The 19,917-nt window shown below is 36.3% G+C and overlaps 1 protein-coding gene across 1 annotated transcript; it reads right to left on the reverse strand.

Annotated features, from left to right (window-relative positions):
- Positions 1 to 302: 302 nt before the first annotated feature.
- LOC117307353 (ras-like GTP-binding protein RHO) lies at positions 303 to 18,385 on the reverse strand. Its single transcript, XM_033792082.1, has 6 exons — positions 18,278 to 18,385; positions 16,928 to 17,090; positions 15,397 to 15,546; positions 13,106 to 13,334; positions 3,343 to 3,497; positions 303 to 702 (listed from the first exon to the last, which is right to left on the reverse strand). Exons 2-6 carry the CDS (start codon positions 17,081 to 17,083, stop codon positions 430 to 432), a joined length of 963 nt encoding a protein of 320 aa, XP_033647973.1. The 5' UTR covers positions 17,084 to 17,090; positions 18,278 to 18,385; the 3' UTR covers positions 303 to 429.
- Positions 18,386 to 19,917: the final 1,532 nt, after the last annotated feature.

Genomic DNA, 19,917 nt, shown 5'->3' on the forward strand with positions numbered 1-19,917 from the left:
CCAAGTACTTGTACTTGAGTACTACTCAGATACCTTTGTACTTGGCCATTCTTAGAACAAGGCTTAAAAAGCACTCGACTACAATACTGAACGTATTTTGATGGGGATCGAAAAAGTTACAAGCTTTCATTTGAGCCATTGCTTGAAAAAGTCTGCAAATTATTAGTAGCAGTGAAATAAAGTGCTCAAAATACGCTTTTGTCAGGATCCCGACAATTTATCACGTGACCAATTCTTATGTGTTTTATAAGAAACGTTTTAAATTTTTGTCATGGTTCCTGACCATTAAAAGTAAAAGTAATGTTTAATTGGCAGTTGAGGCAGAATAGAATAACTAATGTTAAATTAATTATTGGCACTAATGTGAGTAAGCCCTGCCGAAACAGCGCCCTCACAGGTGGAAAATAATTCATTGTCTCTACTCTGCGTTTAGAAGAGTCTACATCTTCTTTTCTTGGGTTTCTTGGTCATGAGAGCTGCCCTCGTTGCTGTGTCAAACACTTCCCTCACTCCATCCATGGTCTTTGCTGAGCATTCTAGATAAACGCAGGCATTTATCTTATCTTTCATTTGTCTGCCTTCCTCGGTCTTGACCGGCTCTTGTTTCATCCGGGCGAGCTCTAGCCTTGTTGCCTCATCGTTTCTTAGATCTTTCTTATTGCCCACTAGGATGACAGGAACATTCGGACAAAAATGTCTCACCTGAAAAGAGTTAATAAAAGTCCATATTTAGCATCAAAATAAATCAAAATTCAAATATAGAATTCTATATATAAAGCTGCAAACTTTTGCAGTTAGTCATAAAAGTCATGTTTTTCTATTAATATCTAAATCGTTAATCATAGGCCTACATTCCTCAAACCACATAAACACATTTAAGACAACAACCAAACAGTAAACCCACACTATAAAAAACACAAACGTAACGCAAAGAATGAAAACAAGAACCATTCCTGAGGTTGTTGTATTCAGTGATGCTTGCCTATTTTCACAACCTCCTTCACATTGTTCAACAACAAATTGTTTGCCAATTGTTATATTTACAATGAATGGTATGTGGGATGGATCTTGTATAGCTATATAGAGCCAACCTACGCATTCCTAACATTCTCAACCCTTTGTTATCTCACATACAGACAACCTGCCAATGTTTACAACTGTGCTGGTTTTTTACCTCCAAGGTTCAGTTTTACCATAGAGAAATACCACACTTCACTCTGATTTTGTTAACAAATTGTGTACAAACATAATCTACTGCTATTTGTGTAATACATTGAATAGTTGTTGTATTATTTGGTTTGTGGTTTGGATAGTTGTGTTAATTAAATTGCTAAAACTTTTGCTGATGGTCCATTTATCAAGCCATTTTATTCTGTGGTTATTGACTAAAATCAGACTTCCAAAAGTAAGCCTCACTTGGGGCCATATCAGTCTATTCATTGGAGGATGGTATTTTTATCTCTTAAAACAACTACGTGATGTTGTTGAGCATCAAAAGTGATAACTCTTGTTAATAATAATACTAATAATAGTCATTTATTCATATATATTGCGCCAACTAAACTTGAGTATGTTCAAATGCGCATCAGATACACTATACTTTTAAAATGCTGAGAGAGGGCACATTATGTGGCCGACCCAGAAACACTGCGGCAAATTCTTGCTCTTTCACAATAAGTGTGCTTGTGTTTTATGTGCATTATTAAACAAGAGCAAGGCTGGGACATACTGACTTTTAAAGTTTGGTTTTTAATCAACTTTTTATGCTTGTCAGCCGCACATGTATTGTAAGCTGAAAAGCTTTAAAATGAATTTTGTACGTACAAAAGAAAAACAGCTGATCAAAAATCTAGATGTGAAGTTTCTTGAATAAAGTGAATCAACTAACAGTTAGAAAGAGACCTGGGAGTTCTGCCTATGTCTTTTATTCCACGTTCAGCAAATTAGCCTAGCCTAAGGGTGATTCAGGTCACTATTACATGTACTACAATCCAATAGATTGTCAGGGCACGGGTTTAACCAGACACGCCTAACCAAGATCCACAACCCCGCCCATCCCCAGAGAACGTCTCAACGAGGGGTCACGTTGACAGCTGCTAATCCCTGCTTTAAATCTTAATCTCATCCTTGGAGGGTGGTATGGTCAGACTCTACATAAACACAGGGACTTTCCTCTCAACTTTACGAGACCAAACCATGGGATTTGATGGTGAGTGACTCATTCTGCTACAAATGTTTATTCTTTAATCTGATCCAATAGCAGACAGTTATTTCCGTACTGTATTCCCAAGAGTTTTGCACTCACATTTATGCAACACATGCTAAGCTCAGCCACACCTTAAATTAGGAATTTTTTCCCCATCCCCCTTAAAATGAATAGTAAAACATTAACAGTAAAGCCTGGTTCATACTTGCGAATGCGAATGCAAAGCCAATTTTGAGGTCTGTTTCTGCAGCGGAATGTTTTGCAGGAAATTAACAGCACAGTTCAACTGTTACAAATTTGTGATGTCAAATTTGGTATCACATTCGCATTTGCAGGAAGTATAACCCAAGCTTTACAATGTCCCTGCAATATTGTGAGGTGGGGAGGGGTTGTTTGAATGTAACTCTTCTACAGTATAGGGGTGTTGGTTTTAAGTCATTGTAGTTATTGTTTTGTTTCAGATAAATGTATAAGTGACTTTTTAGAGGTATAGTATGAGTGAAATCAGAACCACCTTAAGATGGCGTCTGTATCTGGATATGACGGAGCATAACACGATCAAAATCTTCCTGACCTCCTGTATCCCAAAATGCTATGCCAGGAATTTCTCTTTTCATAAGTACACATCTATATATATATTTTTTTTTTTCCATTCATAATTCACTTTTCAATTTCTAGACAATCTAGGTGACTGATCATTAAGTCTCACATGATAGGCCAGCTATAATGCCAAGTGAGGACCCCATTTGGGCGTAACTGGGTTGTCTGAATATAGTTGACTATTGTCCTGTCGTGGGTACAATCTAATTCAATCAAACCATAACCCACTACGGAGGATGGGTTACTCCCTTTTGGATTAACAATAAAACCCCAGGTGCCAAAGGTGGATTTATTGGCAAATACAGTAGGATCATGACCTTGTGCTTAGATAAAACTAACATCATGGGTGCAGTGCATACAATTGGATATGACCTGAATTGGTTTTAATATTGTCATCTGCAAATCATCAATAATTCTTTGATTTTATTGTTGCAGATTTGCCCCCTTCGATGTATCAAGGCACATGTGTTTTCCTGCTGAGCAGGAATTTAACTAAGTTCCTATGGTAGTACAAGTACAAAGCAATTGAATCTTACCTCTGGTGTCCATTTCTCAGAGATGTTCTCTAAACTGTCTGGATTATCAATGGAGAAGCACATTAGGATGACGTCTGTATCTGGATATGACAGAGGACGAAGACGATCGTAATCTTCTTGCCCTGCTGTATCCCATAATGCTAATTCAACCTGTATAACAACAAAGTATAAGTCACTCAGTTATAACTCATAAGCAGGTCATAATCTTGAAGACAAGTTGAAAAGTTGCAGAAGTGTTTGTAAATATTTTGGAGCTGTATTTAGGGCTTAGGCCTACCTGATTTTCTAGGCCTACATAACAACTTCAAAATAATGTTTTAGATAAAATACATACAAAATTGAGCATTTCAAATAATAGAATTAATAATATTCATAAATGACTTGGTTTAAAATTAAGATATTGTGTCAGATAGTTTTTCTACCATTGGAGACAGAAAATACAACACGCAATAAATATCTTTTGGATTTAAAAAAATATTCCATGTCATTTAGGGAGTACTTTACACACAATGATGCAAGCCTGGGACATTTTAGGTAAGTATCAACTTATGTATCTTCAGACATAATTTAGAAATAATAAAGTTGATCAGCAGAAATGGATTACGTGCAAAACTTGACATCTGGGTTGACTGTTTACACACAGAACAACAACATCTTGGTTTCACTTTTACTATAAAACCAGCTTGGTCTGTTTTCACTAGCTTCTTTCCAAGGTTTCTTTGTCAACAATTCTATTCTAGAATCAGTGACTCTCTCAACTCTCTCCACAGGGAGTGTGAGTCTCCATACACAGGGGATGACGTGTTGATTTAGCTTTTGGATTTACACAAATCTCTTGACCCCTACTGTCTGATCAAAGTCTGGTAACAATAGGTGTAAGGAGTGACTCATGTTGAAATATACAAGGACACCCTCCCTCTATTCTTAACAAACCCTCTTTGGTAAAGTCAAACTTGTGTCAGTTGTACCCCTGTTTGCTGGATCAATGCATGGTATCAATTTGAACTTTATTCAACAAACAAATATCACATATGATGTCCTCGGGATAAGTCGCACATTTTTAATGACATCTGGTACAAGAAGTTGCTAGGTTACAATTAAATGCACCCTCGGTTTGATTCCCTGAGAATCAAAACTTAAGATTACGATGTTTTTAAATGACAACAAGTACATTTTTAAAACCTTCAATTACATAATTAAAAACCAACTATAGTAGAGATAGGCATTGTACAATATTTCTGTTGTATGGTGCCCAACTTATGCAATAAATGTCGGCAAAGCATAATTCAGAAAACAATTCATGAAATCAGCGGCTGGGATCAAATTTGAGGGGAAAATGCACAAGCCTGCAATATTTGTTAATGAACAAAATTAAACAACATTTGTCAGAATCAAAGTCACCAATCGAACATAATTTTGTTTAAAGGCACTGTACAAGTTTGGTCATTGCTCAAAATATATATAAGCATAAAACCTTACTTGGTGACGAGCAACGGAGAGCTGTTGATGGTGTAAAACATTGCAACAAACGACTCCCTCTGAAGTAACGTAGTTTTTGCGAAAGAGGTAATTTCTCATATTAACTATGGTTTTTACCCACTAAAATTATAAAAATATTGAAATAAAAGACTTCTGGCCAGAAGCCTTTTATTCCTATCTGAAAACACACTATTTGGTACAAACAAGGGTGTTTTTTCCTTTCATCATTTTCTTGCAATTTCAATGACCAATTGAGTCCAATAACAGGCTTGTTATTTTATGCATATGTTGGGATACACCAAGTGAGAAGACTGGTCTTTGACAATAACCAATAGTGTCCAGTGCCTTTAAAAGGATTTTCCACAAAAAAAGTATGAATATTAGGCTATTCAATTGACAAACACAAAAGCTTAAAGGCAGTGGACACTATTGGTAATTGTCAAAGACTAGCCTTCACTGTTGGTGCATCTGATAAAACAACAAACCTGTGAAAATTCGAGCTCAATCGGTCATCAAAGTTGCGAGATAATAATGAAAGAAAACACCCTTGTCACACAAAGTTGTGTGCGTTTAGATGGTTGATTTCGAGACCTCACGTTCTAAACTTGAGGTCTCAAAATCAAATTCGTGGAAAATTACTTCTTTCTCGAAAACTATGGCACTTCAGAGGGAGCCGTTTCTCACAATGTTTTATACCACCAACCTCTCTCCATTACTTGTCACCAAGAAAGGTTTTATGCTAATAATTATTTTGAGTAATTACCAATAGTGTCCACTACCTTTAAATATCTGGCCTATGGCCTGTGGTGCAATACTAATTTCGAGCCTGAATTGGGTACAAAGCTTGTTTTTCACAAACGTTTGCATATTTTGAAGGATTTTGCAAGGTTTTCTTCGAAAGAAAAAGGTAATGTGCTGTCTATCTGAACCGTCTTTGCCAAAAAAATACCAGATAAGCAACAAACCCCCCCCCAAAAAAAAAAATATAAAAAAAACCACTGTTTCGGTTCATTCCTTCTTGATAAGGTTTTGTTTTTCTATCAGACTTTGGATATTGCAACTTGGACTACACCTTATTGTCAGCATAAATTTAATATTAACTTACACATTTTCCGTCGACTTCAATGTCTGCTACGTATGTCTCAAATACTGTTGGTACGTACACTTCAGGGAAGTGGTCCTTGCTAAACACGATGAGGAGACATGTTTTACCACACGCCCCATCTCCTACTATCACCAACTTCTTCCGTATGGTCGCCATTTTGTTCATAGAGTAAACCGGTTTGATAAACGGCTTAAGAAACGACTGAAAACAAAAATAAATAAATGTGTCAGTAATGAATTGTGATGAAAAACAACTATTTGTTGTTTTAAAATTATTAAGAAAGGAAAAGCATGCCTCATATATTTTGGTGTCTTAAGGTTTGTGATTTGATTTAAAATAAACTTAAACGGTAGGCCTAACTAATTTATTTAATTTTACTTGTTTAATGTTAATTACATTTAGAGTAAAGCAACTAACATAAAACTTAACAAGTTAAAAACTAATACAGTAGTGATTAAACAATTAGAGATCACATGAAAAGTCAAAAACTCAGAGAAGATTCAAGTTATACACAGTAAGAATAGTTCTGTTATCTGATAAAACATTAACTTTTAAAAACCTATACACAATAAAACACATTCACAATGAAACAAAAATATAGAGCAAGGAGATCTCACAATAAAAAGTCACACATTAAAATCATAGTTAATTTTCTGATAAAATTATACAGTTTATTTTGTTAATGACAGTGGATAGGAACTGTTTAATCTGTTGATAAAGAAAAGAGACATGCAAATAAAAAGTACACATTATTATAGTCATAAAAAGAACATATCAAACACAGAGCTAATTAATATTTCTGACAACAATATTAAAAATACAACAACCAATGGCACCATTGGGGGTTCACAATAAACAAGAGAGTTGACAAGAAAAATGTGACAAAATAGAATAAGATGTTCCAAACAGCTTAGCAAACAATATAGCATGTTATAAATGCAAACAATACAATAGTTCATGGCCTGACATTTCGACCTAGCTATCACTTTGCAGAGTCTTTCTCGAAGGCTAAAATGACAATTCACAACACACACAATTGCCATTTATAGCCTTCGAGAAAACTCTGCTTGGGTCGAAACGTAAGGCCAAATTTCTTCCTTTTTTTACGATAGAAAGTCACAAATTTAAGAATAGCCTCAGGTTTTATAAACACAAGTGTGAAATAAATGTTCAAGACATTTATTAAAGGCATAGTTTGCGAGTACATATCAATTATATATTTCATACCTCCACACAAAAAGCACATGTCACTGTCGGGCCACATGTGTCACAATTACAGGCCAAGCACATTATGTCGTCTGGTTTACACAATTTGGTTTAATTGGTTGGTAATTTCAGAATTGTACTAGAAATGACAGTAGTCCAACCACAATAATTATAAATTGACAGCATTAATTCAGGCATATGAATTGAACCACAAGAGTTTTATGACTTAACTTACCTCGTAAACTGGTGAAGAAAATGAGTCCGATGTAATCCTCGCTGCCACCACACAAGCAGCCACACGCCTACAGTTCAATTGCAATGAACAAGTGTGTGCACAACTTCGCCTCTTATACCACTCAGCGGACTGTGCTAAAAATAGACTGGAACTCCTGGCGATGATTGCATATGCAAGTTGACTGATGACGCGTCATCATTTAAATTAGCCTGTTACTGAATGATACGCCCACTGCTGAAGTATAAAAGAGACACTTTCTTTTTTCGGTTGCTATTGTTGGAAAGGCAAATCGGTAAATTGTTATTCCAAACTGGAATAATTTGTGGTTTTCTTGCTATTGTGTTGGTTTATATTAATTGTTTGTTTAGTTGTGGCTTTTTTTTAATCATGGAGGCCTATACTGCCTACTGATAATTTGTAGAACAAGTTTTAGAAAGAACTCATATCCTCAGTGACTATGGACCTAATTAATATTGGGAAATAATCAAACAATCCCAACATGACTGTATAACACAGAAGTACATGGCATATATTGGGGGGGGGGGGGGACCCCATATGAAATGTTGACTTTTGAGATAAAAGGGTTAAATTGTATAACCTAAAACCAAAGTTTTTTAATTGTTTCCCCCATTTACAGAGAGACAATGTTTTTGTATACACCAAATAATAGTTTATATGGCATAATTAATAAGCGCTGAAAATGGAAAAAGAAAATTTGTCCAAAAGTGCCCCTAGCAAAATGGTAAACCCTTACCCTAGTTTCAGCGCTGACCAGACCCCCTACCCTAATAATTCCTCTTAAATAATTCCGAGACCCACACAATATAGCCACAAGGAGTTGGGGGGGGGGGGGCGGGGGGGCTGGGGTACACCGTGCCACAAATCCAGCACCAGATATCACCATCATCAAGCAATTGTCTAAAGATGCACCCACAACTTGGTTATTTCTTAATTCCAGATTTTATGTATTCATTTAATATGTATTATTTGATTTACAACCATCTTCTTTTCCATGGCAACTACATAGGGTCATTGATACAAGCCCTATGTTTCCAGATGGTCATCCGCTCAATATTTATTCAAAGCCACTGTTTTGCGACTTGCTGTGAATACTTGAGTGGAATCAATAAACAAATAAACAATCAATCAAACAAACAAACAAAATACCACAATGATTTACAGATTTGGCAAGTTGTTTGAATTCAGCAGGGGGAGGGGGGCCGGGTAGACTTGATGACAAGGCGTTAAGCGCTGCCTAGCTGTTACAAACACACATTATGCTATTCATGCAACAGTCACAGTGCGATTATAGGTAGCGCGTGCAGCTCCACTGAATCACACACATACTGGGATCGAGGATGTGTGTACCGTCCCCGTAACTACACCACGCTTAACAATTACCAACTTGATTTCAACACTTGGGGGGGGGGGGGGCAGCCATATTTTTCTGAACTTTTCAGAATGTTCCTGCGTCCTATAAGCTATTTAATCACTTCTTAGCATTGCCATGTAATAATCCGATCATTATAAAATAAGGGACTTTCCCATACTGTTTCCCCCAAGGGAAATTAGTAGAAATTAGTACCACCTTGGGCGGTCACCATTTGCAGTTGTTCTCAGCTGCGGTTTGTTTTAGAGATTTAGGCCAAGTTAGTTTAGAGCTTGAAAAATAAGTGAAAAACTGTTTACCAATTTAAGCTTACTAATTTGTACCAGTATTGGTATGTCAAGAGAGATGGTGCCAATAGGGTGCTCCATAGACCCTAGCACGGTAGTTTAAACCGCTAGTTTTAATTCTTAACACATTTATTTATCTAAAGACAATGTATTTTATGTATGTTAAGTTTTGTACTAGTGAAGAACTCTTGAAGATAGATGTCGTTAGAATTTTGAGATTGGTGTTGATTGTATATTTAAAACCAAAATGTATTTATTTACCCAGCACAAAAAGTTACCAATAACAGGATAAGCATAATAATAACAACTGAAGAGTCAGTCTTGAAACTTGAGATAGTGTAGCTTGTTTGATGTGTAGAGGGAGATTGTTCCGTTAATGAGGTGAAGCAAACTGAAACTACGTTGACCATACGCTTTGGTGGCAACATTAGGGACAACAAGGGTGTCTTTGTAAGCAGAACAGAGGTTTCTAGAAGGAGTGTATGGAGTCAGGCCTGTGATGAATATGAATTACTAAGAAGTCGTTTAAAATGTTCGCGGAAAAACCTGATGAAAAGAAAGACCATGCAATCAATTACAGGGCTGCAAACCAAATACAATTCACATACAAGACTCTGGGTCTAAGGTGGGATTTGAACCCGGGTCCACCAAGGTGAAAAGCAGGGAAAGAAACCATTGAGCCAACCTGATCCCCAGCAGGTCCAAGTCCTAGAAAAAGGTACATAAGTTTCTTTACAAAACTAATAAGGGCATCTCTTAAACAATGGGAGATCAAAGAGAAGACATTCACACACACATGTTGGTCCCTGTTGCAATAACCAGGTAGGATACTTCACAGAGGTAACAAAGATGATTGCCTCCATTCCCCCTGCCCATTCTCTTCGTGACCTTGTAAGCTACAGTAGAAGGGTGCCCTTCACCAAGGAGAAAATGCCTTGGTGCCCTTGCCCTTTCAAAAACGAGGCAAACGGAGCTAAATCAATGACTGGTAATAAACTCTTAAAGGGAATGTATATGTTGGGTAAAGACTCCATTTGGTATAGAAGCCTACAGCAGCGTTTGATAGAATTAAGCATTGTGAACAAATATAACTTTGAAGTAATGTAGTTATGTAAAAAGATAACAGTTTCATGCCCAAACATTTCAAGCATTACCGCACAATGTTTCTTAGACTGTGTATTCCTATTTCAAGCATTACCACACAATGTTTCTCAGACTGTGTATTCCTATTTCAAGCATTACCACACAATGTTTCTCAGACTGTGTATTCCTATTAGGGTTTATTCTTCCTGCGTGGACTTACTCGTTCCGGAATTTTTTGGCTATATCTACAAAATGCAACCATTTGAAATTAAATTTTCAGATATTAGTTTTATTGTGTATATCAACATTTATTAAGAATTAAAACAATCAACGGTTCAAAAAAAAAGGTATATTTTGCCTTTAAGGAAATAAAGGACATCATTTGGGAGAGAAAGTTTTCCTATTTAAGAGCTCTATTTTTCTGGAAGCATCATTTGTAAAAGCCAAGTAATAATCCTGTCAAGATAAACATGGAATTGTCATCAAGTGCTAAGTTTCTTGAATTGCCTGACCATTGGATCAAATGCAACTTCATGATTGTAAAGATGTTGAATTGGAAGGACAAAACTTGAACAAACTGTGCACAAAATCCATTCTTTTTCCATTAAGAATAGCTTTACTTTACACTAACACACAAAACACGTTCAATCTCTCTTTCTCAGTTGGTTTTATATGATAATTATGATAACAAGTGCGACTTAAAAAGCAGAATTATGGTATTTCAAATTAAAACAGAAATGACTATCTAAAGGGTTAACTTATGTTTTATACAATATTTGATGACAAAAACTGACCAGTGCATATTGTATTTCAATCTATAGGAATATACAATTTGATTGTTAACATGTTCTCTAATCAATCATTTTACACACAGAAAAAGTTTGCTTGCATAATTTTGATTTCAAAGGACTATGTACTTGTGTTTTACTTTGTTTCGTTCTCATTATTATTTGCCACACAAAAAATAGACTACTGGACAAGTAGACTGTTAGATTAATTGAAACCCCGATGACTTTACCCAATACTTAAATTTGCAACAAAATGGTTAAGTAAATCAAGCTTTATTTATGAAACAAAAAAAAACAGAGAACAGTTGACAAAATATCCTACATAAAGAGTATCCTACATACTGTGATGAAATGTAGAAAAGCTCAAAAAAGTTAACTTGGTCAAACTCTTAAGTCAGCATAGAGGTTAGCCGTATATTGACCGTAAATATACAGTGAAAAATGCTCAACAACTAGTCAACTATAGCACAGAAATTACAGATAAAGGAGATACAGTTTTGTCATGCATGACATTTCTAGCCTTTCCAGCCAATCAGGTGGCTTGTATGTTACAAGTGTTATTAACACAATCATAGCTTTGTCAATTTCCATAAAGCCGGTGGCATTCAAATGTCAACACTACCCAAATACTTAGTTGAGTTTAAACATGTTGGCATAAGTTGGGGGCCTTTTCGGGTTTACACTTACCACATGAACCAACGTGCCATTAATATTAGTGTATGTACATGACCTAATTCTACTATGTTAAAATGCGACTTCTAAGGAATGGCAGATACTTGTCAATGACAGATGAGTTAAAACCCCCTAAAACAAGGCACCGTCTGTCTCAATACCTCAACACACAGCTGGGTCAAACTGCAAAGACTAGTTCATACTTTACATGTGTCTGCAGAGCAAAAAGTTGTTTCAAAAGCCAACCACTCACCCAAATTCACATTAGATTCAGTTTTAGAAATCTTTTGTATAAATGGGTATATGTCAACATCAAACAGCCGTTTCTCTTTTTTAAACATGTGATTTATGAACTGTCTTTAAACCTGGAAACTTCTTGAAAGGCTCAAAGTCGCTTTCTGGCCAGGCAACATAGTTTCATACAGCATTATGAGGCTTACAATTTTACAAATGAGCAAAATTTGATCGCTTATTCTACCTTTTATTACCTATGCCAATCATCAAATCAATATGCAAATTCACATTTGCTGCAAATTCACATTTGCATCAGCTATAATAATAAACAAACTTAAGCCTTCCAGTTTAAAATTAATCCGAGTATTTAAGTCATTGCATTTTACCATTTTTTTGTTTTCATTTTGTAACAGGTTTACTATGTCCTACCGAGCTTTAATTGCTACCTATTATTTCTTCCCACTTTTACCTGTACCACAAGTGAGGCTAGTTTCTTTGTTAATTTTCTCCACACTTTTAAATATTCACAAATATTGATACAAAAAAATGCTGCAAGTGGATAAAGTCAGGCGAATGCCATCTTGCTGTTTAACAACAACAATGGTAAGGAAAGCCTGCTCACCACTTTCTAAAGTTAACAGGCAATATCTGTTCATATAAGTTACATGTTGTTCCTGTTGTTAAATTCAGGATGACCAGCCCAACAAGCAATATGTAATCTGATCATTAAGAACAGATACATTGCAGCTTATGAGGGTAGTGCTGCGGACTTGGCCACTTTGAACCCAAACCTTTGGTTCTATAGTTTAAAGTGGTGTTTTGTTCGCACCTGTAGTACATGTTAGGATCAAAAAGTACAAGTGGGTTTGAGTACAAAGACAATGAGCGCTGGCAACTCATACCAAATAACAAAGCTCCATGTATTGTTTAAACCTGTATCAGCACCCTGGAGTACCCATGGTATTACAATAAAGCTGTGCTTGTTAGCATCCCTATAAGGTTACACAAAACAAGGTACAAAAAAAGGCCAAAAGCCGTGTTCAGCTGATGCTACTCTCTGCGTTCTTCATACACTACAAAAAACAAATTAGCCAACTTTGAATAGATTAAATGGCTCGTCAATATCTCAGACATCACCAAGCATTACTCAAATTGCAATCAGCTGAACTCAGCTTTCAATAAAGAAATATTGTATAATGAAACCCTTATCCCTGGGCAGGGACTGCGTAACATCCTTGCTCTACAACAAACTACACTTTCCTTTCTTCTTCTTCTTCGTTTGCAGAGCTGCCCTCGTGGCTGTTTCAAAGACTTCCCTTACACCCTCGTTGGATTTGGCTGAGCACTCAAGGTAGCCAAAAGCACCAATCTTCTCTGACATTGCTCGGCCTTCATCAAATTTAACTGGTTCTTGCTTCATTTTCTGTAGTTCCCGCTTTGTTGCCTCATCATTTCTCAAATCCTTCTTGTTGCCGACTAAGATCACTGGTACATTGGGGCAGAAATGCTTCACCTACAAATACAAGGACACAGAAATAGTTAGAAACAAAACTTTTTGTGCTTGATTAACACGTTATACAATCCTTTAAGACACTTAAACTAAGTACCATAATGAAAGTAAAAAATTAACGATAATAATAATACAAGTAATGATAATAAAAACATTTATATAGTGCATAATGTAGGGGCCTCTATGTGAAACACATAACATAAATACAATGACATGAAATATATAAAGCAATAGTTACAAAAATAAAGATTCAAACAATTATTAAGTCACTTGACAAATAAACAGTAGAATGTCACGCTGCATACAAAGAATCATACATTGACAAATATAAAGAATCATACATTGACAAATATAATGAATCATACATTACAATAAAACTTATTTATTTATGTATTGGTCTTATGTATTGGTCTTATTTATTTAGTGGTCCATCAGCAATATAGATTGATCCATTAAGCTCCGCCCCATTGCATATTGACAAATAACAACCCATTACGCAACCAAAACGCTGACAAAATAAGGTCCAACATGCGTTGCGCACGCAGCAGAGTTGTGCAGAATGGCATTGGAGAGGCTCACGTGTTCTTGAGTCACATGAGCGCCGTGGCGGGAGCCTAATGAATCTGTCTATTCCACTGATGGGATCCCGAGAAATACAAAATCACACCAAAGACCAATACAAGAGAAAATAAACAAGTACACGTACATCAAAAGCAAACATTTTGATAAACACCTTGAATATGATATCATAAACATATCAAAAAGCACACTCACTAAGAACAAAGCAAGACCTATCATTAATAAGACCTATCGTGCAATCACAAAAGCAATTTCATTCTTTGACACTGATCATGTCAGCCCTGGTTCATACTTCCTGCAAATGCAAATTTGATGTGAATTTGACGTCACAATCCCTCTTTCGCTGCGATGCTAATTTGTGACGTCAACATTCGTATCGCATTCGCGAGAAGTATGAATCGGGCTTTAAGCAAAAGTTTCACTGGTCCTTGATGAATTAGGGGTTAGGCTTAAAAATTCACATGTCCATCTAGAAACACAGCCCAAATTTATAAAGCCTGTAAGCATTCAAATTTGCCAAGCACAGACAAATTTTGCTTAACAGAAACTGCTAACCAGCCAAAAATGCCATTAAGTTAACATTGTTGCAAGTGGTGCTCCACTCATTTTATGCTTAGCAAAGTATTATGCGAAGCAGCATTTTCTGCTTAAAGGAACACGTTGCCTTGGATCGGACGAGTTGGTCTATTAAAAGCGTTTGAAACCGTTTGTTGTGAAATGCATATGGTTAGAAAGATGTTTTAAAAGTAGAACATAATGATCCACATATTTACTCGAAACTGCACGGTTTCCCTTTTACGTCGCGAACTATCACGGTCGGCCATTTATGGGAGTCAAAATTTTGACTCCCATAAATGGCCGACCGTGTTAGTCGACAGGGTAAAAAGAAAACCACGCAATTTCGAGGCACACTTGTGTAGATCATTGTATTTTACTTTTACAATATCTTTCTATCAATATACATTTTGCAAAAAACGGTTACAGAACGATTTTCAAAGACCAACTTGACCGATCCAAGGCAACGTGTTCCTCTAACAGTTTATGAAGTTGGACCTTGCCCCCTCAGTCCATAATAACAATAGTGTGTGGCAAACTTGGGTGGCTTGGCTGTGCCAATGGGCCATATTTTTGACCGCGTGAGGGCGCTCTCAATCACTTCCGGGGGTATATTCATTCATACCCAAAACAATTTTTAAAGATTGGAACACATTATAACCACAGACATCTAATCCATCACAGACAATAAGACTTTTAAAGGAGCCGTTATAATCCACCTCTAAAGCAAATTGAAACTACGGCGCAACAAAAGTGACAGAACGCCTATTAATTTGTGCAGGGCGAATCGCGTGTACCCCCGGAAGTGATCAAAATACTATTTATAGCGCCCTCGCGCGGTCAAAAATAAGGGGCATTCATTAAATGTTTCTTTTAGTAACGAAAAACAACTATTTAGATTAAGTAGCATATGACCAAAACAAGTTCTTACCTCTGGCGTCCATTTCTCTGGGATATTCTCTAAACTGTCTGGATTATCAATGGAGAAGCACATTAGGATGACGTCTGTATCTGGATATGACAGAGGACGAAGACGATCGTAATCTTCTTGCCCTGCTGTATCCCATAATGCTAATTCAACCTGTAATGACAACAAAAGCAACAACAGTGAGAAATCAACAATAAGAAGAAACAGCAGAGGGGTCTCAAATCTTGTTTCTAAAATGGACCATTACACGTAAAACAAAATTGTTTACACATTTACAAAAATAACCATAAATGCACAGGCTTAGAGTTTAGGTGCTGAAGTCCTACACACAAAATATATTGTAATAATCTTAACTACTCCAGTAGTAAATTGATACAATGCCAAGTGGTCACCAAATCCTTTAAAGGAAATACAACAAGTACTCCTTTTCATGACCCCACAAACTCTCCTTATGATTTGTCATAATGCAGTTTCAATGACCTGTATGACATCCCACTTCTTATTAAACAACCCTTCCTTAAAACCCCCAAACCCAATCAAAATCAAAGTGTACATTTGGCGATTCTTTTGGACCGAGGGCTGCACTAATGAACTTGTAATGCTTTCCATAATCAGTGTCCAACAGTTTTAATTTACAACATGGTATTGGGTTCTGAGAGAGAGGAAGGGCCTTGGAAATAATCCAACAGAATTCAAGCCAAGAACAGGGCAAAAATAAAACTCTTAACTTCCTTGTTCTCTCTAAGTCGATGTCAGATGTCAAAACTTAACACATATCAGGATTTATCCTCAATTTTGTTCAGTGACTGGCCAAATGGACCATCAGGCTTTTCATTTCACTAGTCAGTCAGCTTATTGAACTTAATTCCTATAAAATAGGGATGCTTTTCAACAGTGGTAGAACAATTTGACTGGTCTTCAGGTGTTTTAGCAGACCACCGTTTACTAGAGAAACCTACACGATGCTATTACCTAAAAACAGTGCAGCTTGATTTGTGAGAAATCCATTAGCATTGCTGTTCCACATACTTTAATGCTTATGAAAGACACTGGACACTATTGGTAATTGTCAACATATGCATAAAGTAACAAACCTTCAAAATTTGAGCTCAATTGGTCGTCGAAAGTGAGAGAGATTAATGGAAGAAAAAAACACCCTTGTCGAACAAGTTGTGTGCTTTCAGATGCTTGATTTCAAGACCTCAGCTGAGGTATCAAATTCAATTCAAGTATTTGATTGAGAAATTACTTCTTTCTAAAAAAAACTACGTTACTTCCGAGGGAGCCGTTTCTCACAGTTTTGTATACTATCTTTCCGTTGCTCGTTACCTCGTTTTTAGTAATTACCAATATTGTCCATGATGTCTTTTAAGGCAACAGATCCCAATTTTTTCTAGCATGTATGCACAAAAATTTGCTTAGCACAACACATATTTTGCTTAGTCAAATAGTTTACCAGCCAGAACACCATACAGTTGCCGTGACTGGCGACGATATTTTTTGCAAACCATGACAGCAGTAAATATTTACTTACACATTTTCCATCCACTTCAATGTCTGCTACGTAGTTTTCAAATACTGTGGGTACATATACTTCAGGGAATTGGTCTTTGCTAAAGACAATAAGAAGACAAGTCTTTCCGCAAGCTCCATCACCAACAATCACCAATTTCTTTCGTATAGCTGCCATTATGGTTCTGAAAAGAAGAATAAATTTGGAATATTATAAACATGTAGATACAAATATGTTTATTTTTTTAGATTCTGAATTTTTTTTTCTTCAAATGTTCAATACACCATGTCAATATTGTCAATAATGCCCATGGCGTAGCAAGGTTACAACTGGTGTAAATGGTTGTTCCATGTATGCAGAGGTTTGCTCCCCATTAGGCCAAAAAACTGAAGGTGCACTCGCTACAGTTGTATACAAAAGATACTTTGCTAGTGTGTATACGATAGAAAGCACTCAGACAGCATGTGGGATTTCTAATCGACGGAGTCGCAGGAGTCCAACTTGGGCCTAGGCCAAGATTGGGTGGAACTCTAGCTAGAGGAACTCTAGCTCATTGAATTGGGGGGTCAATGACATACATCAAACCACCATTAACATTAAACTAAACTAAACTAAGAAGTTTGTTTACTTCATGAGCAAACCAGGGTAAAAACTTTATTTATGCATCCATTCCGAACTCAAAAATATGGTTAACATAAATGAAATTAAATGGTGGTGCACCGTTTAATTTTAATTCCTTTAATTTCACTAATGACATGTCATTGTCGATGTCAAGCAATTCACTTGTCATGCGATCATGTTTACCAAATTTTATAAGGAATAGTTTAATTTGTTTAGTAAATAAGATTAATGGTGTTTCATAAAAAATGCAAAAGTGGTAAAGACTGGCATTGTAGCAAACAACGGAAACTTTTCCTGGATTCAATTTAGCAATTATTTATTAAGTTAGGCCCCTTTTTTTTTTTTTTTTTTAAATAAAACTTGTGTTTGTGCACATTTCTGTTTCTCACAGGACAGTGTTACTGAATACGTGTAAAGTCCAAGACAATTTACAGTTTTATTTCTGATTTAACTACAAAAAGAACAATATATTAAACTTTAAAGGAGAATTAAACAAGAAATTCATAAACACCAAGCAAAAACGGCCCACCACAATGGATGTGTACGTAAACCTATTCCAATCTTCGTAAACGACAGTAACATAACATCAACTAACAAACAAGCTTGACAAAACCAAACGATAATGAATTGGAAAAACGCTAGTTTTCCACCTTTCATGATAACATTTTAGAAAATCTATCATCCTACCAAATACTGAACGTTGTCTGTTGATTAGAAAATACTTTTGGTGTAACGTAAATCACTACTTACCCTTACAAATTACCTAAATTTACCAGGAAGCGTTAGATTCAGTCCCTTTTTATCAGACAAAATTCACAGTCAAACAGCAAAAAAAAGATGGCCACACCTCAATAGCTCCTATAGGGGCTACCACAATTGAGCAATGCTCAGTACCCAGTGAGACATCACAGATGCATCTTGGGTAAAACTGTGAGACTTTTTCTTGTTACTGGCCACCTCTAAATGACGTCATCCGTAAAAGGTAAACGCACACTATTGTATGCTGATGGTCCGATTTTTGACAACATAAATTTGTTTTTTTGAATTTTGTCAGCTACTATTGTTTCTTAACACATAGGCCTACATACACCCCGCATAAAATAAAACGGCCCGTATTATGCACAACATGCATGCATGTATGACATTAATTACCCCCCCCCCCCCGCCTTATATGTAAAGCTTAGGGCCTAGGCGCCGGCCTGTTATAAATTTCCTGAAAATACAAGTAGCTATTCACATTTTTACTTTTCTGATCGAAACAAACTAACAATAACAAAAATCCAAACATGGAAATAGCACTTCAAACTAAGCTGTACTAAAAAATAAATAAAAGAAAAAGTTGACAACTTTTAATTTATTCATACAAAAATCCACGGCACGTGTGCTGTGGATGATTGATGGTGAATGAAATAAATTGAAGTAGTTAATTAATTTAACAAAATGATAGAGACTCAAATCAATGTTCACATAAAAACGTTTTATTGAATTTTAGTTTGAAATCTAACTAGTATGAATGTGATAAGTAGTACAATTTGCATAATTTCAATTTTCACAATATATAGAATTTTCCAATGGTACTGATGAAAGTAATAATACATGTACTATTATTATTATTTTTTTTTCCGGGTAGGCTTACTTGAAAAGGACTGCTTTTGTGACGACACATGCAAAAAGTACCCGCCCTTTATTGTGACTCTTATCAATAACAAGTGGACAGTGTCACAACAACAAAGTAACCTCAAAGTATTTTCTTTAGCTCAATAGAAACAATGATGACTCACTTGGTTGCTTCACCTGACGACAGTACACCACCAGGGGGTTGATGTGGACGCCGGACCTCTGTAGAGCGCTCCTCAATTGCCTGATTAGTCTTCCACACACAGAGAGGGCGTTCCCGATCTCTCTCTGTGAAACTGAAACTACTCCGGCGATCGGCGCGCTGACTTTTATAGGGGTGTGTGCGCTGATCTATAAATAGACACCGTAGGTGTAACGACCTGATCGGCTGCAAAGACTTTTTTACACAAAAATAATTTAGGAAGCTTTTTCTGTGGCATGACATAGGTGTCTAACGAATGAGGACATTATTAGAACTATGCCCCCCCCCCCCACGATCTCCCTCGGTGGGTACAGGGACCGTATTGCCCCTTTAAAGTAAAACAACACAAAATGCCGACAAAGTGAGTTGCATTTGTGAATTATCAGGAATTGGAATAATTACAAGAGTATACTAATCAACGTTTTTGGGAAGTGATCTTTGGATTCATACAGGTTTGACATTGAATTCTCAGTTCTCATCACACCTGCAACTTGTATGCCTGTGAGTTTATTGCAGTATTCTACATTATACATATACAAACAATTATCGGTTATTCACAAAAACCATTCTT

Source organism: Asterias rubens, chromosome 2, assembly GCF_902459465.1.
Source record: "Asterias rubens chromosome 2, eAstRub1.3, whole genome shotgun sequence".
Classification (NCBI taxonomy): Eukaryota; Metazoa; Echinodermata; class Asteroidea; order Forcipulatida; family Asteriidae; genus Asterias; species Asterias rubens.